Source organism: Symsagittifera roscoffensis, chromosome 5 (assembly GCF_963678635.1).
Source record: "Symsagittifera roscoffensis chromosome 5, txSymRosc1.1, whole genome shotgun sequence".
Lineage (NCBI taxonomy): Eukaryota > Metazoa > Xenacoelomorpha > Acoela > Convolutidae > Symsagittifera > Symsagittifera roscoffensis.
In genome coordinates, this window is record NC_087066.1 from 43,227,033 (window position 1) to 43,254,377 (window position 27,345).

The window sequence follows — 27,345 nt, forward strand, 5'->3', positions numbered from 1 at the left end:
GAAAAAATTGTTTAATTAATTTTTTTTGCGCAACGCTGGCGGACTAACTTCCCCCGAATAATTTAAACCAGTACTGAATCCCTCATAGTGCCAATTGCCCCATGAAAAATTGCCCCAGTTTTCAATTCAAATTCGAATTGAAGAGCAAAGCAATTTTAAATTTCAATGAAATTATTAAAGATAATTAACAGAAAGTAAATATATACATTAAAGACTAAAAGCTAGAAGGACAAACTAACAGTTATGGCATTGGGGCAACCCAATTTTTTGCATTCAGCGGCAGAGCATACGATTCATTTCATTTTTCTGAAAATCCGACCCAATAAAGAAGACGATTTTACGAATCATGGACTTCCTTGCACATCATTCCCCATCCCCACCTTACTGAACGCGCGTGATTTTTATCTCATGGAGATTAAGTTCTTTTCAAATAACGGATATTTTTTATCGATTAAAAACAGATTCATATTTGGATTTCGAACTCACGCTAAAACTATCAATATTAATTCCCATTTTTTGCCTTACTGACTGTGACCCGTGATTTATTAAATTTTGCAATCGATACGTTTTCGTACATAAAGTTAAATGGAATTTGAATTTTTAGTTTAGTCAAATACCCATGCTTGCAATGAAATCAGTAGAAAAGTGGAAATGTAAATCCATAAAATGTATACTATTAGATTTCGGGAAAATGAATTAAAAAATTGGAATTTTTGTCCTAGGGGGCGCAGCCTTATTAGGGGTTTTTGTCCTGGGGATTTTATCATTGGGAATTTATTGTGAGGATTTTATCTCGGTGGATTTATTGCTAGACCCGTTGCACAAACAACAATCCTTATGTTTTCCTCCTGTTTTTCTTGCTCTAAATAGAAAAGGCAACCCTGAATGCTTGCACTAGAGAAGATTTGTTGGCATGCTGTCAACGACACTAGTTCAAACTCCACTAGCCGTTGAATTGTTTGCGTTCCAATCATTTAACACTTTGATTGGAACTTATTTTCTCTTGTTGTAACCAGATTTTAGGGTTTTCAAAGTCAAATGTGCAACTTATTGAAATAAAATGACGATATATTGTTGTTTATTACTATTTTTTTTTAATTACCTACAAAGGGGAAGTGGACTTTTTGGCAAAAAAAAACGGCATCTAAAATTCAGTGCGAGAATACCAAGGCTAATCATCCCTTTCCCTGTTTGGTCTAGTAACACAGGTGCATCCATTAATCCGATAAGGATAGACTTAGTTGGTTAAATTGGTGCTGATCTCCCATCCACCACCTCGGGATGCTAGTTCTAGCTCGGAATATGCTATGCTTTTAGCGCTTTTAGCGCTGCAATTAATTTTGCCGAAACATACACGAAAACTAGTCATGAAGTCTGCAACAATTGATAAGAAACTCATTTACTGTTGTACTGAATTTAATTTAATGATTTTTTATCATGATTCCTTTCAGTTTGTTGTTAGCTTATAACAAAACTTATTCACCCTTAGGGGCAGAAGCCACTGTAACTCCTATTCAAACCTCGCAACTTGGCAAAATCTTTTCAAGTTTTGTTGAAAACTGTTCGCTTGATACTGTGCTGCAACATAGTCCTTAAGTTCACATCATTTCTTTCCCTGTAGATCAGCGCAAAGGAGCAGCAGATGGGGGAGTTGAGGGAGCACGTGACCCAGTTGGAGAGACAGACGGATGCCATGAAGAGCGAAGTGAGGCGACAGAAGAGGGAGAGAGAGGACGCCCAACACCAACTCAACCAACTCAGTGAGTCATTCATTTATGCTTCCAACTCAGAATTTATGCTTCCACCGAAATGGTCGATCCAAATGCTATTGTGCAGCCAAAAATCTATAATCGCGCAGTACCTATAATCGAATTGAGTGGAAACATAAATTTGAACTGAGTCGAAACATAAAGACGAACTGATTCGAAACATAAGGTCGAACTGATTCGAAACATAAAGTCAAACAGAGGCGAAACATGTAATTGAACTGAGTCGAAAAATATAGTCGAACAGAGTTGAAACATATAGTCGCACTGAATCAGAACATAAAATCGAACTGAGTCGAAACAAAAAGTCGAACTGAGTCGAAACAAGAAGTAGAACCGATTCGAAACATAAAGTCGAACTGAATCGAAACATAAAGTCGAACTGATTCGAAATGTAATTTAGAACTGGATTGAAAAATAAAACGAATTGATTCGAAACATAAATTTGAACTGATGCGAAACGTATGGTCGAACTGAGTCTAAACATATCGTCGAACTGAGTCAGAACATAAATTCGATCAGAGTCGAAATGTGTAGTAGAACTGAATTGAAAAAAAAAAGAACTGAATCAAAACATAAATTTGAACAGATTCGAAACGTATAGTCGAACTGATTAAAAACAATTAGTCGAACTGAGTCAGAACCTAAAGTCGAATTGAGTGGAAACACAAAGTCGAACTGAATCAAAACATAAGTCGAACTGAGTCAAAACATAAACTGGAAATGAGTCGAAAGATAAAGACGAAGTGAGTCGAACTATATAGTCGAACGGAGTCAAAAAATAAATTCAAACTGATTCAAAACATAAATTCGAACTGAATCAAAACATAAATTCAAGTTTGATTGAAACATAAAATCGATTTCATTCAAGAAACGAAGTCGAACTGATTTGAAACATGTAGTCCAACTGAGACAAAACTTAAAGTCGCGATGAGGTAGAGTCGAATCGTAGAGTCGAACTGAGTCGAAACATAGAGTCGAACTAGTCGAAACATGAAGTCGAACTTCTTCAAATCAGATAGTCGGACTGAGTAAAAAAAAGTCGAAACATCTAGTCGAACTGAGTCAAGACACAAAGTCGAACTGAGTCAAAACAAAAAATCCAACTGATTCAAAAAATATTGACGAACTGAGTCAAAACATAAAGTCGAAAAGATTCAAATCATAAAACTGAACCGAGTCGAAACATATAGTCAAACAGAGTCGAAAAATAAAAATAAATTGAGTCGAAAGATAAAGTCGAACTGATTTGAATCACATAGTCGAACTGAGTCGGAACATAAAGTCGAACTGAGTTAAATCAAAAATTCGAACTGATTCGAAACATATTGACAAACTGAGTCAAAACATAAAGTCGAAAAGATTCAAATCATAAAACTGAACCGAGTCGAAACATATAGTTAAACAGAGTCAAAAAATAAAAATAAATTGAGTCGAAAGGTAAAGTCGAACTGATTTGAAACATAATTTTGAACTAAGTCGAAACATGAAGTCGACCTGAGTCAAAACAAAAAGTCGAACTGAGTCGAAATATACAGTCGAACTGAGTGGAAACAAGAGGTATAACCGACTCGAAACATATAGTCGATCGTAGTCGAATCATAAAGTTGAACTGAGTCGAAACATGGAGTTGAACTGAGTCGTAACATTTAGTTGAACTGATTCGAAACATATAGTCGAACTGAGATATAACAAACAGTCAAAGTAGTCGAAACATAAAGTTTAACTGATTTGAAACATATAGTCGAAATCAGTCAAAACATACAGTTGAACTGAGTCGCAACATAAAGTGGAACTGGTTCGAAACAGATAGTCGCACTGCGGATTGATTCAAAAGATAAATTTGAACTGAGTCTTAACAAAAAAAGTTGAATTGAGTCGAAACATAAAATCAAACTGAGACGAAACATCTAGTCGAACTGAGTCGAAACATAAAGTCAAACAGAGGCGAAACATGTAATTGAACTGAGTCGAAAAATATAGTCGAACAGAGTTGAAACATATAGTCGCACTGAATCAGAACATAAAATCGAACTGAGTCGAAACAAAAAGTCGAACTGAATTGAAACATAAAATCGAGCTGACATGAAACATAAAGTCTAACTGAGTCGAAACAAAAAGTCGAACTGATTCGAAACAAAAAGTAGAACTGATTCGAAACATTTTGACAAACTGATTCAAAACATGAAGTCGAACTGAGTTGAAAAATTAAATCGAGCTGAAACATAACCTAGTGCTAACTCAAAACAAGAAGTCTAACTGAGTCGAAACAAAAGGTGGAACTCAGTCGAAACAAAAAATCGGACTGAGTCGAAACAAAAAGCCGAATTGAGTCAAAACAAAAAGTCGAACTGATTCGAAACTTTTTGAATTACTGGGTCAAAACATAAAATCGAAATGAGTCAAAACATAAAATTGAACTAGTCGAAACATACAGTCAGACCGAGTTAAAACATAAAGTTAAACTGAGTCGAAAGATAAAGTCAATCTCATTCGAAACATAAAGTCGAACTAAGTCGAAACGTAAAGTCGAATCGGCTCAAAACATAACTTCAAGCTGGGTCGAAACACTGGAATTGAGTTGCCTGGCCGCATCGCTGTGCTGCGATAGCGTGAACAAAAAGCAAAAAAAAAGGCGGCGGCTCAAAATCAAGTTTCAATAACATTCTGTTCGGAATTTTTTTGTAAAGAGTTCCAATGCAACAATCTTGCTTACAATTTTTAACTGACCGCACACAAGATTCTCAAAAACACTCAAATCAAAAATCTGAGAATTTCTTTTTAAAAAGTTAGGGACCTCGAAATTAAAATAAAGTTCAGGGAAATCAAACATTCATCTAAATGCAAAAAAACTACTTCCCGTGAGTTTTAATAACTTTGAATTTAATGCTTTCTCCCCTTTTTTTTTGAAAAAATATCAGCTCCCAGTTGTAGAAAAAAATTGGCGTTTATTGGTTCATAAAAGTCAACTTTGCTAGACAGCCACACCAAAGGTACCTTTTCTTTGAAAAAGATGCATCTTCCACAAAAAATTCTAAATGAAAAACTTTTATTCGTTTTTGAAATTTTTCCCACCAAACGCAATTTTTAGTACAACTTGAAACTTTTACACGAGTATGAAAAAGCAAAAAGTCGCAGAAGTTAAAAGTCCCTCCTCGACAAAATTGCCAAGTTTAAACGACTATAATTTTACCGAAAAATGAGGTAGTGTTTTTTTTTTTGTTAATTTCGAGCTCCAATAATGCCCAAAGTATATGAAAAATCATTATTAAAAAATTCAGCAAAAAATCGGTTTTTCAATTAGGAATCTTTTGCCTGAACTTTTGAACCATCTGAAAAATGTTTTACCTGTAATTTTTTTATCTAGTTATGAAGGCTGCATTTAAGCACTATATATTTTTAAGTTTTTTTTTCCATCAGCATTAACTTTATGTTGTCAGAAATAAGCGTTTGTTTTTTTATTGCGATCTGAAATTTTTCCTTTTTTAATCGCTCAAATGCTATTTTACTGCAGTGTTATTTTTTTGATCTTTCATTATCAAATTTTATGAATTAGTTTTTCGTCCAACACCCTTTAGGACAGTATGATTATTTAGGTCCTCGCCCTGACAGAAGAATTTATATTCTGTTTCAAAAAACTTACAAATTGCGAAATTTGTTTCGCCGACAATTTTAAAAAATTTTGTTTTCACCTTTGTATTTGGGCGTGTTTTATTTTTGTTTCTCGTTTTTTTTGTTTTCCTTGCAGAATCAGCTACCACAAATAAGCATCGAAAAAATTTGAGTGATATAGTATACTAAAGTTCTTTCAGTTGTGATAAAGCGATTTTTAAAAACTTCCTAATTATTGAAAAAAATATATTTCAAATTATCGGTTTTTCGTCTTTGTTCGAGCGAATAAAGCAACCGAGCTTTCACAAAAGCTCAAATTAATCTTAGAAGTTTCCAATAGTTTATTTTAAATTGTAAAAAACTGAGATATACTTGAGTAACCCTAGATTTTTTTTAGTAGTTTAGCACCTTATTGGAATCTTTTTTGATTTTTCTTTCGTTTTTCTAGTCATTTTTCTGAAAAATTGCTTTTCAAATAGCTTATTTTACTATGACTGTCGAATATAAGTAACGTTTGGTTTTTCGTTGAGATCTTTTTTCACACCATGCAGAAAAAAACTATACTAATTTTTAAAAAATAGTTGTTGAGTTTTCAAGACGATTATCGGAACATTCTGTGCTACTTGCACAGTAATCGTCTATCCTTGTCCTTCATTTGCTTTTACTAAGAGAGTGAGTTGTTCAAGTGTAACACTTCGATTTCTTTTTTTTCTCTAACCAATCATGCATCATGCACTCATAGTCGAAAGAACTTGCAACTTGCTGCTTTCGTTTTTGCTTTTTAAGCATTGATGCACTCTTGCTAAAAAACATTTTTGCTTTTTTTGATAATTGATCGAAATTTTTTTATATTCCTTTCGTTTTCTTTGCAATTGTTTAAATTATGATTTAATATTTGGACATTTACTTCAGGATTTTTTCAGAAAACAGAAACAAAAAGAAAATATTATTTTGAAAATGCCAATTAGAATAATTTTGAGGGGTTATTTTAAATCAAGAAGTTCAAACTTATGGTTTCAAGCCTATTTTACGAAAAACGAACAATCCTTGTTTCATCATAAAATACTTTCCATACAGGAAGATGAAAAAATTATCAGGGCAAAAGTTTCAGTGTGGCCGAAAATCCAGGTGGAATCCCTCATGCGCGAAGGACCGAATGCGCGAAAATAAAAATCAGACAATCAGATTTCAGTAATCTATATTTTGGAAAGAAAGTAAACATTTCCGAGGACTGAATATTGATATTGGCCGAATATAAAAATGGCAGAAACATGCAAAATTTTCAAATTGTCACTGATCGCTGCCGAATTTGAACAATTTTTATATTTCAAGGGTTTCGTTATGAAAGAAGCAATTTAATTGATTTTAATTGATTTAATTGATTTCAACTGAGTGGCAATTGTTTTTTTTTAATTGAGTTTCGGCTAATTTTGTCTTCGGTCCTTAGCCTACAAGTTTTTTTTGCCCATTCGGTCTTTCGCGCATGAGAATAGCCCCCGAAAATCCAAACCAAAATCAAGAAACAATCATTGACTTTTTTTTACTTTCTTTTATGCTGTTTTGTAATTTTTCAAAGTTCTTCACATTTTACTTTCCTAATTTTGATCATTTTACCGGATAACTTATTGTATCACCCGGGTTGAGCTCACAGAAAAAATCAGCACTGCCCCAGAAATGCACATGAATTATATATACAGATCATCAAACAGGAATAATATTTAGCCATCAGAATTTTTAAATTCAAACGTGATATAAATTCGCAGTTCTGGATCCCTGATTAGCGGCAGTTTATCATCAAAGCGCCAGCATTCTATCAAAAAACAAAAATTCGCCTTTACCTACAAATTTAACATGTCAAAGAATAATACGCTTTTTGCGTTCGCGGATACATACTTTGTGCATAACAAAATCCAGTATGCCATTATCCAGAGGTAATGAACGGGCTGGGTAGCATTAGGTTGGGGGCTCGAACTTGGCGAGGTTAATGTTTGCTCTTTAATCGTAAACAGTAACTTTCTTTGAAAACAGCACTGAAACAGTATCAAAAACAATACTGTTACAGAACTACACATTTCCTCAGTGATTTATCTCTGGCCAGAGTTACGTTGCTAACTGCCAGTCTGATTGATAAAAGTGGACACTTTTCTGTTATAATACCCGAGAAGTACTGTATTTGTGATTAATTATACCAATGTTGACCAGCAATATGTTGTAAGCATTTGATGTTTTGATTTTTTTTGAATGGACTGGCATGGCAGTTGAATGATTGTTGACGATTTGGCGATCATTATGAGGTTCGAATCCTCACCCTGCATTTAATTCCGTTGAAGTTTTTTTGATGAGGATTCACTTCGGAGCCTAAGTGAAACTCAGTGAAAGTTTTTTTTCTCTTTTTATCGCCTTTGTTTTCTTTTTTTTTCATTTTGAATTGAAACTAAGCATTTTTAAGGAACGTTCGCTAGCCGATGATTGAAGAAGAAATGGGGTAATGAGACAACCCAAGGGAAACGAATCGAAAATAATTGATCGCCCACCTATTCACCCTAGTTTTCTTTATAGTGCTTTCAGATAGTGGTGATTGAATTAGTGTAGATATAGGTCACATCAGTCCAGAGTTAATCTATGAAAACGCAGTGACGTCAATCGACAATTTTAAAGTTAAATGATGTTAAAAGCATGCTTGGATGTCTCCTATTCATTTATTTGGTAGGGTTTTCCTTCATGAAATGAACCCTTCAATGATGTCTTTATGTTCGCGATCAAAATAGTGTAAGGTAGTTAGCTGAAATCTTGTTAGGATCGAATGAGCAACTTTCTCTCAATGCTAGACTGATGCTGAAAACCTGAAAGTTGCGACTACCCTTTACTAAAGGGACTGATTAGTTCTTTGTAGTTAAGCATTTTGGAGTAGCATGGTTTTACCTTCAAGTGTCTGGTCATAATACTAAATACTAAATGCTCCAACATGTGCTCTCAATAATGTCAACTAGTAAAAAGACACATGGCAGCTGCTATTCCTAAAAATAAGATCTCTGTGGCGCAACTGCAGCCTTATGTATATACCTTGAAGACTTTACCGTCTCTAATTGCAATATAAAAAATTTGGCTTTGCAAAAATGACAATACTTCTAATCTTTGTCTTGATAACTGCTGTCCTCCATTGTTACGAAAAAAAGCTAGAGGCGGGGGAGCTGCGATATAGGTTTCCAATAATTTGAGTCTTTTAACTTTAAATGTCATAGTTACCATGAAGCAAAAGGTAACAAAAAAAATTGAACAAAAATCACATCATGAACATAATCTGTTTCTACAACGCAACGAGTAAATATAATGAAACTTTTTTTTCAGAAAATATAAGGAATAGTTAACTTTATAAGATATAATTGAAGGTTGAATGATGGAAAACTGAGTTTCGGCACTCGTGTCAAAAATGTTTCAATAAAGTTATCAAAACTATTGTGGTCGTTATATAGAATCAAATGTGTGTTTCATCGTAAGCTTCTGTTGGAAAACTAAAACTATTTCATGTAAGCACTCATTGAGTTTGGTGTTTCAATATACGAACGCTCAAACGAAACTAATCTGAATAAAGTGTCAAAATATCAATAGCGCAACCTAGGCATTACTATTTTCAAGAGACCCAATGATTGTGTTGTTACCAGAAAATTAAAAAAGATACATTCAGTGCATTTAAAATGTATTTCTATGGACTGTTCAAAGAAGCAGTGAACAGCTTCCAAAAACTAGTTATTTAAATTGAGCGATCCTCAAGCTCTGCTAAATCTTTTCATTATAAGTGTGCAGGTGTCTACATGATCTTCCAAACTAAGTTGCTTAGAGCATACAATTATTTTCAAGCTTATTTGAAAATATACCAATGGTCATATCGGTTCAATCACTATGTTCACAGAACAAAAATTCCGTCAACTATGAGTTAGGACCGAAGTGTATAACTCATAGAGTAATTTCGGATAGGGTACACCGTCTGATCGTCACGCTATCTTATTTTCGGCCGGATAGATTCGTGCAACTTCTTAGTCTAATACCGATCCTAATCTTACTCTTATACTATCTAGTCTCAGGTTGTTTAACTAGTCTCTGCTAGGCTCAATAGATCTAGGGTATACTGGTTTATTGCGGTTGCTGAAGTACTCGGGAGAGTTCAACTAATTTCTAAGTTAAATTCAAATCTCTCTGGTGCTGAAATTACAAGTAATTTCAGCACTTACAAATAAGTGGATTGTTAGTTAGATGGATCATGATTGGTTAATATTAAATACTTTACATTGGTAAAATATCTAATTTATCCAATCATAAAATGTAGTTTAGATCAGGTTCCACCCATCCGGGTTTTACAGAGTTTTTTAGAATAGTTTTTCTGCAATTCGAAAGATGGATGATGGACGTTGGTATTTGGCGAACATCTTATTTCTTCTGGGTTTTCTTATTAGAGAAGTCCCAGATTCAATCATTGTGTCTTCTCAAGACAACGACTGGGTTTTCGCAACAAACTCAAATCTGATTTCAGAATGGTTGGCTATGTCAGGTTTTTCTGTTTCATTGGTGAGAACTTCTTTGTGTTTGACCTTGTCTGGGAATGGCGTGGAGATTGTGCGTGGTGGGGATGCCTGGTTACTCGGATCTGTACGTATACTTGAACATCGAGGTGGTCATTGGTCTAGTTCAATGAAGTCCTTTTCTGCGAAGTCAAGTCGTACTCTAAATCCTTTGAGTTGTGATTGTGGGCGGCATATTGATTGTAGTTGGCCATTCTTTCTCGAGTGTAGTAGGGTCGTTTTGTCTTTGGATGTTCGTCCTTGGTGTTGTATTCTGATCTATGTATTGCATAATGTAATTTACATTTTATAAAACTTTTATTAGTTTAATATTTTTTAATTATGATTTTAGTTAGTTGTTTTCACAAAAGCTTTTTGTTTTAGTTCAGTTATTTTGAAGAGTTACTCACCCTTGAGTAGCTCTTATTAAAAATAGGAGTGTGGTCACAAATCGTGGATGTAGCACGGTGGGTTAGGCCGGCTATAGAGCATGCTCAGGACGTCCTTCCTGGTGGGTTAGGCCAGGAGTGGGAGTATGATTGCATGCGGTTTTTGTGAGAGGTCCTGTTATGTGACAACGTTTTATGTTGGGTTTGTTGTGGTTTTTCTTATGTTTTGTTGGTTGTGTCCTTTTTTCAAAAATCAAATTGTTTGTGGTATGGGTTTGTCTTTCGACTTTTTTGTGTTTTATTATTTCTTTCTTAGACTTTATAATAGTCTTCAAAAGAATAAATTATCCAGTTTTAAACTGGGTTAATCCGGTTTGGGTACCGTTGGTTTCCTTTTCTTAGTCATGCTGTTATGCTATGTGTTGTGGTGTTTAGTAAGCTGCATTGGTTAGTTTTGTTTAGTGTATAATTCCTTTCCAACCGGGTTAAAGGAAAGTTTGAAACGTGTTATCTTGTGTTAGAGTTATCGAGTGTGAAAGCTTGAAACTGAAATTCATTATTTTAAACAATTCTTCGTGGGCGAGCTGTGCGAGTGTGGATAGAATTCTTATGCGAGTGAATGAAAATATCAAAAGGTTAGTACTGCTTTTGCTTCTTATGAATTTACTACATAGAATTTTAATTTTACTGCTAGTTGTTGGGGGAAATTAAGTTACAAATTTTCATCATTATTAGATTTACTGCTGGTGGGGGAAAAATTTATAAATTAATTTACTGCATTGGTATTATATTTATTTAATTGTTGGTGCAAAAATTTAATAGGGTTTTAAACAGTTTTGAAGAAGTTTGCTATTTTTTATTTTTCTTTTGTGAATTTTTCAGATGATCGTTGGATGAAGGCTAAAATTCTAAAGAAAACATGGATAAAGAATGGTGAGTTTCTAATGTTTGAATTAATTAGTAATATGTATAATTCATACTTACCTGTTAGTCGTCGGGGAAGAAACCGTGGGGGAAAATGTCGTGAATGAGATCTGAAGTTGTTAGTAGTTTGGCTAATATGCGGATGATATTTTTAGTTTGAAGCAGTGGCCAAAGCAATTGAAGTGCCTTAATTGTGGTTAGTTCTTCAGTGCCAACTGCAAATTCATAAGGTGTGTTTTGGATTAGATTATATAATTTGTGGTTGAATTTAGTGTTATGGATGAATTCTAAAATGGGGATTTCTATAGGTTGTACAAACTCGTGTGGGATGAGGAAGGGTCGGGATTCTTCTGCGTTGAAGGTCTTGGTGATGGGACAAAAGATATACATTTGGGTTATGGGATCATAATTTCGAAGAATACCATGAAGGTTAGTATCTTTAATGCAATATGTGAAGTTAAGAAAGAATGGTGAGGTGTATTTGGAATTGATGAATTGAAAACGATGGTGTGGTTGTCTGGAGGGAGTGTGTAGGTCAAAGTGATTTTGGATGAAACGGTAATAAGTATATGTGTGTGTTTGTTTAGTGCGCAACATAATATCGTGTGAGCAGTGCAAATCTCTTTCATGTGGTGCAAGGAAATGAAAGGTTAGTGAAAATATTTGGAAGCGTTCTTTAAAACTTTCGTAGGCTTGCGTGTCTGTTAGTGCTTCTGAGATAATGTGGTCAAACTTGCGATCGAAGATATTTAGTGTAAATACATATGGTGTTTTAATGAAAAATTTCTCGGTGATTTGTGGGTTAGCGAAGCGATCGTCGTCTAAGAATTGATCTTGGTTAGTTCTGATGATGTTATGGTCGTAATATTCTAGTGTATATTCATTAGCTCGGGGTGCAGCGTGTGTTTTTAATGATTTTTTGTATCCAATGTAAGTAAATTGTCTAGGTGTTAGTGGTGTAGTGAGTCGATATAGCATGTCCATATTTCGTTCTATATCGATATGAGTGTTAGATAAAGGTAAGCAAAGGGGATTTGTAAAATGATAATATGAGGTCCAAGGAAGGGTAGGCATTAAAACGTATTCGTCTACAAAGTTACGTGTCTCGTTAGTGTCATGAGGGGTGTTTAAGGTGTATTGTGGAAATGAGGGTAAGGTGATAGCTAAAAATTCTTTTGTGTTTGTGTGTTGTGGATGGTTGATGTATTCACGGGCTGTTCCTGGTTTCGCTGGGAAAGGATGGTTGGGGAACTTTCTTTTAAAAGTGCGGTAAGCTCTATTAGTGTTGAGTGAAGATACAGTAGTTGTGGATGATGGTGCTAATGAATCAGTATAAATTGAGGAGGGTGTAGGGGTAGGAGGGTTGGATGAATCTATTGTGGATGAGATTTGGTTTATGGTTGGGGTGTCAAGGTCATAGGATTGTTGTTGTAGGGTAATGAAATTATCTAGTTCTGGGGAGATTCGGGGGGTGTCTGAAGAATGAGATGATTGGTTTGAGTGAAGTGAGGAGTAGGTTGGAGTGACTTGGGAAGCATAAGAGGGTGTAGAATTGGTTGGGTCAGGGTTATTTGGTAGTATGGGTTGAAAAGGGGGTTGGGAAAAATTTAAGGGATTGGTGTGAAAATTATTTGATGGAGATGGTTCGGAGTCGGCAAATTCATCGGGGGTTTCAATATTCGGGTTATTGAGTTGTGAGATGGAGTATAAAACTGAGATGTGTGAGTTAGTATCGGAATTCATGCCGGATGTTACATTACTGGATGGGAAATCGGGTGGCGGAAAAGCAAAAAGTGGTATTATTGGGATTGGAGTGGTGAGGTTGGTTGGGTGGGAATTTGATCGGTGTAGGGATCCAAGTTGTCGGCTCATCGTGGGCTAAAAAAATTATTATTTTGAGACTGAAAAGCGGTGGTATGGGGTTGTTCTATAATTTGTTCATAAGTATTTTCATCTTGTGAGTGGTGTGGCATTATATGTTGGATGGGACTTTGTGATATGGTTGGTCTAAAATTATTATGTGTTATGGCTAAATTTCGAAAATTACGTGGGACTAGGGATAATGGATGGTTATGTGGTAGGGGTGGTAACTGTGGTGCTGTTGGTGTTGTGTCTGCATTGTTATGTTCTTCGTCGTATGTGTTCTGTCTTGTTGCTATTTTTGTGTTATATTCTTTTATTTGTGCGTCTAAAAGAATTTTGTTTATAGATGTAGAAAATATTCCAAAAAATCCTGCAAATAGTATGCGTGCTACACTTGCTTGTCTATTGACTTGTGTGTGTATAGCACATGTGTTATAGATTCCTTTTAAGAGTGAAAAAAGAAATCCAATAAAGTTAAACATTGCGTATAAAATAGTTAGTTTTTCTAAGATGTAGTAGGGCCATCCTAGAAAATCAAGAATTTCATTCTTGAGTGTAATAAAGCTAAAAATATTGATAGGTGATATATCTTGGGGACGGTATTTTTCACCGTTTAGATATATATAATCTTTAATGTCTTTAAAATATCCGCTATAGTCTTGCGTATAGATGTCTGCAAATCCTGCGGTTTCGGCAAGTTTGCGTAAGTTTTATTCAATTGATTGTCTTTGTATTGTGTCCATTTGTGTTAATAATTCCTGGAATTGTTTTGTTCTAATGTGATGTTGAATATCTGATTTTGAGTATATTCCTATTGATTGTAAGTCTATATTTGGGTTTCGAGCGATAGCGCGAATGCTTTCTGGTGAAAATTTTTTGAGTGATTGCATTAATGTGGGATATGGGGTGAGAAGGTAATATTTATCTTCATCAGGGTTTAGTTGTACTACGCTGTGGCTATTTTCTGATCCACATGGAACTGCGGTATCCCAGAAATAGGTTCTTCGTGAAAGTGTGTCAACGAAATGTACTTTATTCTTATAAAAGATAGGGATTCTTTTATAACATCGTTTATCTTCAAAAACGTATAGTGGTGATACTTTTTTAGTACAAGTATAAAACCATAAGATGTTTCCTTCATAGTCTAAAAAATTTGATCTATTTCCTGATAGTAAATATCCTGCGTAGGGTATTTTTAATACTGCTAGTGCAAGTGATTGTAATATTTGTGTCCTTTCTAATTCGCATAGTTGGTGTAATGTTTCTAATTCGGAGAGTGACATTTCTTGAAAAATTCGGCTAATCGTGTAGTCTAGTTTCATATCTAAGTGAATATCATAGTGGATATTACCAAAACATGTATTATTCATTAGTGATAGTTCTTGTAAACGTGTGCTTTGGTCGTTTTGGGGTTTTAAATGTCCACCAGGTTGACCTGTATTCTTTTGAAAATTAACTGGTATATATGATGTTCCTTCGTTTAGGGGATGACTTGTGGCGTATGGGTCGACTTTTATTTTTCCAGTGGTCATGTCGAATCCATTTTCGTATTCAACTATTATTTCAGAGTATTGTGTTTTGTGAAGTGGGTTTCTGTATTTACATGCAAGTTCTGTTTCTTGATATATTTGGAAACGTGTTAATTTATTTTCTATATTATGAATGTTTTGAAAATTTGAACTTATTTTGCGTAATGGATTTACATGTTCATATGGTATTGATTGTATAAAATATCTTTCGTGAAATTTTATCATACGAGCGTGTATTTTTGCTACTTGAAATGTTGTACATGTGTCTTCGGGGAACCAAACAATTGTTGCTTGTGTTCTGGTTGTAGGGTCGCAATAACCTTGGTCGTTTTTACAAGGTAATCTAATTCCTTGGTAAATCATTGTGTTGTCTGATAAATCTCGTGTGAGTTGTATTTTTTCGAGTTGTATTTTCCAATCGAAAAACATTATTTCTTGGTATCCTTTATTTTTTGTGTCTGCTTTGCAGTTTGATGGGTCATTTATACCAATGTGTGGTATCCAGTGTTTATCGTGTATGTCATAGGTTAATCGTCCGTGTGCGCCGTTGTATGGGTATTTTTCATCTAATTTTATATGTCCTTGATATCTTTCAAGTTCTGCTTGATGTACAGAATCTGAAAAAACTTGGAAATATACTAAATTTCTATCTGTGTTTTTATTTTTGGTGATGTTTAGTCGGAGTAACTCGTTTTTACAATCTTCGGGATTGAGATGTAAAAGTCGTTCTATATTACTCTGGTAGAATGATTCATGGTCAAGTCGGTTTTTATTTCCGTTTGAGACTTGTGAACAATGTACTTTCTTTTCAGAAAATGTTGCTGTGAATTTATATCCTATAACTGTAGTTGCTCGGGCTTTTGAATAAAGTGTTGCTATGACATTTGTAGTTTCTATGGCTTGGGGTTCTGTTTCGCACTGTGATACTTGATTTATTGCATACTTGTGTAGTGTTTTTTGTTCGTTTTCTTCACAATCGTAATGTGTTACTAATAAATCTTGGGGTCCTGTGCGGGGAGAAGGGTTTATGTTTTGATTTGAGATTACTAGAAAAAGGAGTTGGAGAAAAATTAATAATTTTAGAATATACATGTGTATGATAATCCTGAGTATGGGTTATAAAATGTGATGTAACCAATTGTGTTTTTGGTATATCTGTCGTATTTATATATTACTTCAGTGGTTATAAATGGTGGTGGTAGTGATTGAGCTGTTATGTTTGGTGGGTTTAATGGGTAGGGATGTTGAGTAATGTTGTTTAATTTAACTGTGATTTCAAACTTTAATTGTAAACTGTTTTGTTGAAGTATTTGGATATTGTGATCACGGATATCGTCGTGAATGTCTTGTCGGTATTGTAATCTATTAAGTGCCCAGTTGTGGAGGCGATTACTTTCTAGATGTTGTCCAAATAATGGTGGAGGGGCTGTAAATGTATTCCAATCTAGTCTTAAAGGGATATTTGTTGATGATTGTTCTCGATATCTGGCGTCGAGATTATTTGGAAAATTTAAATTAAAAGGTGGTGGTGAAATCTGGCTTATTGATGGTGTTGATGGTAGTGATAATGTTTCTGGTAGTGATGAGGATGTTGTTGTATCCGTAGAAATATCTATTGGATCATTGACTAAATTTAATTCACCTTGTGTAAATGAATGTGTTGTCCAATATGGTAGTCGTGATGCCTGGTTTGGGGGGTTAAAGGGATTTTCACGTATTTGTTCAGATGTTGGTGTTGAACCTAAGTAATCTGATGGTAGGCTTGAGGTGCTACGTTGTGAAAGAAGCGTAGGGGTTTCTGGTAATATACCAATGGGGTTTTCTGGAGTGTTTTGTGATGGGGATTGAGGTATATCAAAATGAACTCGGGGAGTTAGAAAATTCTTGTTCCGTCGAGGATGTATAATTTGTCTGTTTATTTCGACTGTATTTTGGTTTTGACTAGGATTTCTTATTCTACTTAATTCTTGTGGTAGTGTTGGGTATAAGTTATATGTTGGTTCGCTTAGAGGTGCTTGTCGTTGAGCTGGTTCTAGTGGTTCTGATAAACGAGCGTGTCGTTCTTCAAAAGTGTATGGGTTATCTTGAAAGGAAATTCGTGTAGATGTTTGAGGATTATTGGTAGTTGAAGGTGTTGTTGGGTTATCTTGGGATGATGTCGGTGAAGACTGACTTGGTGACTTTTGGGTAGCAATTTTTGATAGCTTTTTGGTCTATTCTTTTAGTGAAAAAGTTAATGTTTATTAAAGTATTCTTCTAAGAAAAGAATTAGGAGGATTGTTGCTAGAGCGAATGTGATGATTGCTTTCTTTATACATTTGCATATAGTCAAAATGAGGGATGATAGAAATGTTATGAAAATTACAAATAGTAGAAAAATATCAGTTCTACTGAAAATAGTTCGTATCATTTAGACAATTTTATAAATCGTACCTGTGTATATAATCAAGGGTTTTTGAAAGTTGGAGAAATAGTTCAAATATAGTGTAGAAAATTAAAAAAAATATTATAAAAAATGATTAAGAGTATTAGAAAAGATTCAAGGATATCAAAAAGAAATATTATGAAAGTTTCAAGTATCGTAAAAAATTGTTTGAGGTTTGTGATAATTTTAGTGACTGTTTGATAGAAGAGCATTTAAGAAATGGCTTCGTGATCGAATATTTTTTGTTGTTTGGGGCAATTTTCAAGTGTGGTCGGATTATTTATTAGTTTTTTGACAAGTGGGTTGAGTTTCGTAAAAAATTGTTGGGGGCAATTTTTATGGTGATCGGGAGGTCTTCTTTGTCTTTATTTTCATTTGTCAAATGATCTGGGGTATTTTTGAGATTTTTATACTTTAGGCTAAATAAAATGGTCGTTCTTTTACTTTAGGCTAATTTAACATATTTGTTTGGGGGGTATTTGAGGGCTGAGTTGGGGAAATATTGTTGATCTTTGGTTTATTAGATAAAGGAGGGTTATGATATTATGGTGATATTTATTTTAGTTGTCAAGTTGGAGTGGTTTGCTTATTTTTGACCTGGAGGTCGTAGAGTTATAGTTATAGACATGCCTGGAGTTTAATATTTTTCGTCTAGTTGGTTTGTGTTAAAGTTATAGAAGGTGACGGATTGGATGAATCCTATTGGCTAATTTTGAACTAGAATCGCTGCGTGTTTATCAGCATGTTATCTTGAAAAATGAAAGTGTGAAATGTTTCAGAGGTGCAAAGATTTTTAAATGTAGAATTTAAGGTTGTTTTTGAAATTCAACTTTCTTTAATATTTCAGATTGTGGGATGAATACTTTATAATTTTTACGTGGTTGATTTCTAAGTCGTGAAGACTCTCTATGTTCTGATTTGTCGATTTGTTTTTGGGGTATTATTTGTTCTGTCATTTTTCTATTTTTTCTTTCTTTTTGAGATGTATTTTGATCGAGATTTTTTGTATTGTTTTTTGTGGTGTTTGATTTTGTATTTTGATTTCCGAGGTGAATATCATTTTGTTCCTTTGTTATGGTGTCCGTATGTGGGTTATTTTGAATAACTTTTAAACCTGTAAAAGAATATAATTGAGTTAGTTCGCGGAGTGCGTATTCTTTTGGATAATAAGGTAATAGGTTATTTCGGTGTTGAACGATTTCTTTTTTATCTGAGTCGGTGATTTTATATGTGACATCAGTGGGTTTTGCAATTATTTGGTATGGTCCTTTACGAAGGGGTTGTAACTTTTTTGAAATTCCTTTTTGAGTATTAAAATTGGGTATTAAAACAAATGTTCCAATTTTTAAATCGGAGGCTGGTGTAAAGCGTGAATTTATTTGTTCATTAATATTTTGCCTTTGTAACAACTTTTTTGTTACCTTTTGGTAAATTTCATTGTGTTTTTTATCTCTGTTTAAAATCCATTCGGTGTGTGTACCGGAGGCTAATTTAAGAATTTGTGGGTGATGAAAATGATCTTCATCGTGTGTATGTAATGGTAGGTTATAACAAATTGAGTCTTTATTTGGTTGACAATAACCTTGTGCGTTTTTATGAGAGTTTGCTGTAAACATTATTGGTTTGCGTGGCTTTTGGTTAAAAACCATTTCATATGGTGACATTCCTAAAGTTGTCGTGATTTGTGAATTATATGCTAAGGGAAATAGTTTTACATCTGCTGACCATTCGGTATATCTTGTATCATTTCCATTGATGATACATCTGAGATATTCTTGTAATGAACGGTTCATACCTTCGACTAAGCCGTTTGTCCAAGGTGCGTGAGATGTACGTGGTTTGTGTTTAATGTTATATAAATGACATAGTGTGATGATTTCATTATTTATGAATTCTGTACCGTTGTCTGTAACTAAAATTTCTGGTAGTCCGAATTTTGCTATCCAGTGTTCATAGAGTGTTGTGTAAGCGTAATAAGCGTTACAATGTGGTACTGGGTTAAGTGCTACATAATGTGTAAATGCGCCAACAATTACCATAATGTAGGAGTTTCCTTCGGATGAGGGTGAAATTGGTCCTTTGGTATCAAATGAGATACGATGATTAAAGTACAAACTTTGTCCTTTAAAATCTTGTTTTTGTGCTATTTGTTTTTGATTTGGGTAAGGTTTATTTAGTTGACATACTATACAGTCATTGCATAGTACTTTTATCCAAATTGGTGCATTTGGGAAATAAAAGTTTTGTATAAAATTTGAATATGTTTTTTCTGATCCAGAGTGTCCTTTAATATTTTGTGTATGTGAAATATTAAAAGCTATAAGAATCATACTTAAAGGGAGACAGGGAGCTGTAGATTCATTTAGTTTGTATTCTAGAAGGTCTGTGTTTTCGTTAATTGTTGTATTGTTGAATTTTCGAAAATATCTGAGGAGTGTTTTGTTTCCTAGAATAGTTGAATCTGCTTTGATAGGTTTAGTTTTATATTTGTGCCATGATTTCAGTTGTCGAATTACTGGGTCAAGGTTTTGATATTGTTTCAGTGTTGAAATTGTAATTGTTTCTGTTGGGGGGCGAAAAATGTTTTCGATTTCTAATTTAGATAAGGGTATTGTATCAAGTGGGTCATGGAGGTCAAAAACTTGATTTATTGTGTATTTTGAATCGTTTGTTTGTGGTCCTGATAAGTTTATTTTATCAGTCAGATTTTCTTTTTCAATTAGTGGAAAATGGTCTTTTTTAGGCGGGTGTTGTTTTATTCTTTTTTGTTGGGTGTTGTTTTTTATCCATTGTGAATATGGGATTGGTTTAAAAGTTGATGTTCCAAGTAGATCAACTTCGTAGTGATTATTTTGACAATCTAAATAAAGTGGGAAATGTTGTAAATTATTTATTTGTGATTGTTCAACGTCAGTTTTTACTGCATATTTGCATTCCAATCGGGGTGATGTTTCATTTTCTGCAAGGTAGAATTTTATGTTTTTGGGTATTTCAACTGTGGTTTTTCGTGTAAGTAATTCAGGTGGCGTATTTCGACTTAAGGTGTCTGGTAATGCAAGATTTTTTCCTGCGGTCCAAACTATATGTAAGTTTGGGAATTTCATTAAAATGAGTTGAAATCTATAAACTCGGTGGTTTGGATTAGACTTTTGTGTAAAAAGAAAGATGATTGGTTTATGGTCTGTGAATAGAACTGTGGGATGTTTTGATCCAAGTATCAGAAATTCATATTCTGTTAGTGTATATATTATGGCTGTACATTCTCTCATTAGAGTTGAGAGTCTTAGTTCTGCTTGAGTGAATAATCGAGAATTTGCTGATATGAGGTTCATTTTATTTGTACTATTATGTGATTGTAATAATGCTGCGCCGATGCCAAAGTTCGAAGCATCGCACATTGCATAAAATGGTTGATTTGAATCTGGAATTGTGTTTGAAATTTGTTCAGTTAGAAGTTTTTTAATTTCTTCAAATCGTGCTTGATGTTCTATATTCCATTCAAAATTATTTTGTTGTCTAAGTATGTTATAGAATGGTCGTAAATATAATTGCATTTTATAAACATATTTGCTTAAAAAGTTTAACATTCCAAGGAATTCTTGGATTTTCTTTTTATTTGTTGGTGGTTGGAGTTTTTGAATAGCGTCTATACGTGATTTCAATGGAGTGATTGTTTTTCTTTCTATATTATGCCCTAAGAATTTAACTTTTGTCAAAAAGAAGTGTGATTTATTGGGGGCGGCCTTCAGATTTTCGTTCTGAAGTATTTGGTGATATTGTTCTAAAACATTGAACATTTCCTCTTTTGTTTGTGATTGCATAAAAACATCGTCTAAATAGGTGATTGCGTTTTTCTTGAGTATTAGTGGTCGAAAAATTTTGCTCATAAAAGCTGAAAATGCTGCTGGTCCTATGGATATTCCATAGAATAAGCGGTTGAATTCGTATTGTTGATTTCCAATAACAAATTGTGTTAAGCGTCATGATTGTTCATCTAATGGCATTTGATTATATGCACTATTCATATCGGCGGTGGTAAAGTATTTTCCGTTTATTTTTGTTAAAATAACTTGTATTGGTTCAATGGGCCAATTACACTTTGATTCATCTATGAGTGAGTTGAGGTATCTAGCATCGAGAACAATTTTTAATGATTCTCCTTTGGCTAGAATGATAACAGGGTTGATAAATGTGTTGCCTTTTGGTTGTTCCTCTTTGTTTACTGGTGATATAATGTTGTATTGTTCTAAAATGTCGAGTAATCTGTTCACTTTATCGTGTAAGTGAATTGGTACTTTACTTGCTCTTTGTTTTTTGAAAACTGCGTCTGGTTTTAATGGGAGATGTAGTAATGAGCTGATTTTGCCAACATCAAATTTGGATGTTGCATAGACTGATGAATATTTAATTAGCTGTTTTGCTAGTTTTTCAAATTCGTCTTGTGTTATTTGTGAATGTTGGAAATTAAACATTGTTAAAAATTTCTGTTGATTCTCTGTGTAGTTACTTATGTTGAATGTAGGTTTGAAATATGGGGTTTTTGTGAAATAATCCGTATTTCTGTTTTCGTTACTTATTATATTATTTATAGATAATTCTTCATTAAGGATTGTGGATTGGCAAATATCTAGTAATTGGAGTATATTTTTTACACGATATGCTTTTTCGTGTATTGGTAATATTGTAGCGTTGGTTTCGCAATAGCCTAAAAGTCCTAAAGGTAATGTTACTTGGTAAGGTGTATTGTTGTATACATGTAAGGAAATAATATCTGAATTCGAGTTTTTCAAATATTTTATTGATGAGATTGTGATTTTGAAAAACTTATGAATAGGTTTGAATTCAAAATCTGACATATAAAATTTTTGTTTGTTTTGTTTTTTATCATATTGGTGAACTTGTTTGATTGAAAAATTATAGATGTTTCCTGATAGTGGTTTCAAGTGTTTTCTTTGCTGGTTATATATTGGGTAAAATTTTGAAAAAAATGGTGGTTGTTTATTTAATCTTTGAAAAAATGTTAGGGATGTGTCTTTTGTTTTTGTATATTTATCTTTGATTAATATTTTACTATTCAAGATGTTGATTGTTGGTATATATTTAGAGATAAATGGTATTCCAATGATATTATGTTTAATATCAGTGATATGGAATATTTGTTTAAATGGTTTGGTTAAAATTTTGTTTTGCTCCATTGTTCTTGTGGGGAGGAGAAATAATTGAACTTTTCCGTAGTTTATTAATGTTGATCCTTGTGCTGTTGCTAGTTTGCTGGAGGTTTCAAGAGGTGTTAGCTTTGGGTGTAAGGTTTTTATTTCATTCCATGTGGGAATGTTTATTATATTTGATTCTGCTCCTGAATCAATTAAAAAATCAATTTCAAGATCTGGTGGTTGAAATTCTTTGCTTTTTGGGCTTTCCAAAAGAAATGGTATTGTCCAAATTTTTTCTTTGGGTTGTTCTTTTTGTATGTTTTGATAGATGTGATTTGTATTCAAACATTTTGTTTTTCCTTTCTCATTGGTTTGGTTTGTAGTGTTAATTTCATTAGTTTTTTGTGTCGTCGGTGTGGAATGGACGGGTTCAATATAATAATTGTGAAGGAGTTCTGATTGATTCTCATATATGTGTGATGAAAAAGGTTCTTCATATATAACAGGTTCATAGTCATTTTCGACTTTTATCATGTTGATGGAGAGAGTGTTTTCTGCATCGCTTTCTGAATCTGATGATTCACAGTTTATTTGGTTGAGTTGTAACGTATCAGTTACTGTGTCATCAATACCTGGAGGGTCTGATGTTGTTTCTGGATTAGATTGTACTTGATTAATATGTCTTTGATGTTTAGGTGTACTACTTCTGTGGCGATTATTAGAATTATTATAGTTATTATTATTCCGGTGTGGTGATTGGGAATAATTTCTATAACGATTATTATAACTTGAGTGTCGATTTTGTGAATTATTTCGCGATCTGTTTTGGTAATTATTGTTTGGTCTGTTATAGTTCGATCTATTATATGAGTTATTCCTTGATTGATTGTTCGGGTAATTCTGGTTTCGTTTGTTTGAATAACTTCTATTACGATTATTTGAGTAGTTTCTATTCCTATTGTATGATGAATTTCGTGATTGATTGTTTGGATAATAATTATTTCTTGATTGGGAATTAGATCTAGAAACAAATCGTTGTGTATTTGAATGTGATCTGGAGTAGTTATTTCGACTATTTGGTCTATTGTAGTGATTTTGTGATGAATTATGCGTGTTTCTTCGTTCTGGTGATCTTCCTCTATAACTTGAGTTATATGGTGATTGATTTCTTGTATAATTTGTATTGTTCGGGAGTGGTTTTCCTGAACTGTTGTTGCTGTAGACTGTTTTGTTCGGTAGATTTTGATCTTTTTTCATGTATTGATAGAATGATTTATTTGGTTCTTTATATTTTTGAGGTTTATTTTGATTGTCTTGCTGTTTTTGTCTACATTCAGAAATACTATGTCCGTATCGTCGGCAATAATTACACCATTTTTTGAAAGATGGTTTGCCTTTAAAGTTTGGGTGTTTTTCGTAAATATTGAGTATTTCAGTGATTTTTTCAACGAGATCTGTATCTGATTCTTGTATATTGTTTATATTTGTGGAAGCTGTTTCAATTCTGTTAACGTATTGTAATTTCAGATTTTCCGTTTCTTCGAGTTTCATTGTGATTTCTGCTTGTTCTAGTTTGTCTACTAGTTTTCGAAAATCTAAATCGGGTTCTCGAATTGACGAAGGATGGGATGCTCTCTTTTTTATTGCTATTTTCCTTAATTGTGGTGTTAAGGTCATCATTAAGATTTCTGTCATCTTTGTGTTTTTATAGTCATGTGTATTTAATGAATATGCTTTTCGAACTAGTGTTTCGATTCGTACTGCTAATTGCTTGATGGTTTCGTTTGGTAATCTGCGAATTTCATTACATAAAACTCTTTGTTGTTGTTTGTTTCTTTCGGAGTCAAACATTTTTGAAAATTCTTGTGTAAATCTTTTCCAATTTGATTTTATTTCTATGGGCAATACTGAAAACCATTTTTGGGCTGCGCCATCTAGAGTTGTTTGTATTAACGCTGTGCGTCGATGTATCCAGTTTTGATGTAGTGGCGTATTAATTGGTTCAGGTCCTATATTTAAAATCAAATTTGCTGTGACTGCATTTAAATAGTCTTCTACAGAATATTCAGGGTCTGTTCCTGTGAATACCGTTAAAGGTTTATTTGATGTTATTGATGATCCACCCATAAGGTATGGATTCATCGTCATTTGTAATGATTCTGCTGCATTTGGCATTTGAGAAAAATTTGAAAGTTGATTTCTTGTTATTTCGTGTTGTTGAAGATAATATGGGAGTGGTATTTCATTTTGCATTTGTGCTGGTTGGTACGAGTTTGCAATCATTGGGTTTTGTTGCGGAATTGGTTGAAAAGATTTATTAATTGGGTTTTGTTGTTGAATTGGTTGTTGAATTTGTGTATCTATTGGTTGTGGAGAAAAAATTCTATGATATGTATGTGGTTTCTGTATTCCTTGTCCACGATATTCTTGATTATAGGGTGTAAATATATCTGGTTGTAAGAAATCATCATCTGAGGATAAGTAATCCATTTGATAAGATGTTTGTTTTTTATTTTTATTTTGTTGAAAAAATGGATAGTTTTCACTACGATCCTGTGGAGGATGTAAATTTGTGTGGAAATTTACTGAATTAGGTGGTGCCATTGGGTTATCCCAGTTTCGAGATCTTGTATAATTACTAAAATTTTTTCGTGGTTGATAACTTGTTTTTGATGGATGTGTGTAATTATAATTATGGTCTGCAAAGTTGTTTCTAGTGAACGTTTTGCGTGTTTTTGGCGGTATTGTCATGGGTCTGTATGTTTGGTAATCCATGTGTGAATATTTTGGAGCAACCGAAGGTTTAACGGTTGATTGTAATGTTACCTGTGTTTGTGAAGAATTTGTATTTCTTGGTGTTGTTAAGTTTGGACGTATTGGTGAAATACTTTGTTGTGTAGTTGTTGTGTGTACGATTTCTTCATTTATGAAGTGTGATGGTGTCTGGATATCTTGTTGAGTAAGATTCCTAGTTCCATTGAGGTTTTCATTGTGTATGACTGTAGAGTTTAAACTATTATTTTGCATATCGGGTAAAAATGTATTATAGTTTAATGGTGTTGCATCAATGGTTAATGGTATTACTCGTACATAATCTCTTACATAAGATATCGTACTTATTGCTTGACTTGAGATTGATTGTGGGAAGTTTATGAATGCGGGATGAGACCATTCGGGGTCCCAAACATAGTCTGATTGTTCTGTGATGGCAGTATCATCGTTGGAGTTTTGGGGTCTAAAATTTTTTCTTGCTTGTGAAATTAAATCAATATTATGTGTGAAATAATCTATTATGAACCATGCCAAGATTTTTTGTAAGTCGTGTTTTGTATGTTGTGAAACTTCATCTTTCGTGAAATTTTCTTTAATTATATTTAGAAAACTAGAGAGTAGTGTGATTTCATGTCGTACTCTTATATGTTTAGATGTTTCTGTTGGTGAGACATTTGGTATCTGGATTTCGTTTTCTAATATCGAGATATAACTATATATTATCGCAAAAACTTCATTGGTGAATATGGAGTTTGCTCTTTGTGAGTTATTATATTGGATGCTTTTTATATATTCTGAGAATATTTTTGAGAATTCTAAATCAAGGTCGTCTGTTTGAATTATATATTTACTGTGATTCTGGTTTGGTGAGCTGAATTCTATGGAGTAGATTCCGTATTGTTGTGTTAGGTTACATATATCTTTTAGATAGTGATCGATAATTTGTCTTTTGATTTTTACATCTGGGAACTCTGTTTTACATGGACTGATTCCGGGTTCAAACAAATTTACGAGTAAATTTTGACAAAATATGTGTTGTCCTCTATCAGTATCTGCATCTACTATAAAAGGAAAGATTTCATCATCATCTGGAGTTTCTTCACCTGGGGTGTGCGTTGAGCTCATTTTTTCGTTCGATGACTGTTAATATGTAATTATCAATGTGTCTAATTGGTTGATTCCAATTGTATAAATGTACTGGTTTGTGTTTATACTGCTTTTTTATTCTTCTTTTTCCTCTTTTTGATGAATTTGAAGTTGTTTCTGAGTCAGAGAAATATAATTGATCGTGGATTGGGCAATTTTTATCTATTGATTCTTTTAGTTTATAAAGTTCGTCTAAACTGTTGGTTTCTGATTCTGAAAATGCGTTTCGATTTTTTGAAAATCTTTTTCGTGTTATTTGTCTTTGTTTAGTTAGTATTTTTCTCTTTAATGTTTGTCGTTTTGTTCTAATGTATCCAACTGTTTGTGTATGAGGTGTGATTACAAGGTCGTATTTTTTGTTATTTATTTCACAATTGTGTAAAACGATTGTTTGTTTATTTCCTAGGTTTTTAAATGACATAAGGTTTAGGATGACGGATGCAAAAGGTTGTTAAATGATTTCTATTTGCTTAAACTGTTAGTCCTTACGATTTTTTTGTTAGCCTAACCTGGGTCTATTTGTTCAGGGTTGGGGAGAAAAGTATATCGATTCCGAAGAATGATTTTATACTTTCTCGTGGCTAGTATAAGCTAAGGTGTTAACTTACTTAATCTTACTTAAGGGTAGTGATTGTGTTCAGGGTTGGAGAATAGTAAATCGATCCACAGGGTTCAGGTATAATTAGAACGCGAGTAGTTCGTTAGATACTATTTTAAACTTACTAAGTCTAAGATTTATCCTGGGTCTGGTAAGAGGGGGGATCAAGTGAAGGATGAATAACCGAAGTTCTTCACTGTTTATCCTAATTTGAATGATTAGTTTTGTTCAAAAATTTCTATTAGTCCTGGGTTTTTAGAAAGGGTTGGATAGTGAATCGACGTTTGAGGTCGTTAGACACTCGTTTAAGTGGGTGGGGGAGAACAAAGTTGTTCTTTTTGATCCAAGGATAGGCCTTGATGATCAAGTTTTAAATTTAATTAAATAGAAAATGATTTAAGATCCAAGGATAAGCCTTGATGATCTGATTTTAAAATTAAGTGAATTTAAGTTTAAAATGTTTTAAATTTGTGTAAAGAATAGAGTTAGTATTTTTATGATATTAGTGAGCTTATGATTGCTGTTATGTTTAGGCGATGAAGCTGGAACAACAGGATGATTTATAATTACTAATCATTTATTGTCATGCTACTAATTTTTATTTTGATTTTT

General features: G+C 33.5%; 1 protein-coding gene across 1 annotated transcript in view; it reads left to right on the forward strand.

The window, feature by feature from the left end:
- Positions 1-27,345, forward strand: part of LOC134846739 (rootletin-like) — an 88,943-nt gene that overhangs the window by 20,110 nt on the left and 41,488 nt on the right. Inside the window, exon 12 of the mRNA XM_063864127.1 lies at positions 1,622-1,760. Coding sequence (XP_063720197.1) covers positions 1,622-1,760 — 139 coding nt within the window. The remainder of the gene's footprint in view (positions 1-1,621; positions 1,761-27,345) is intronic.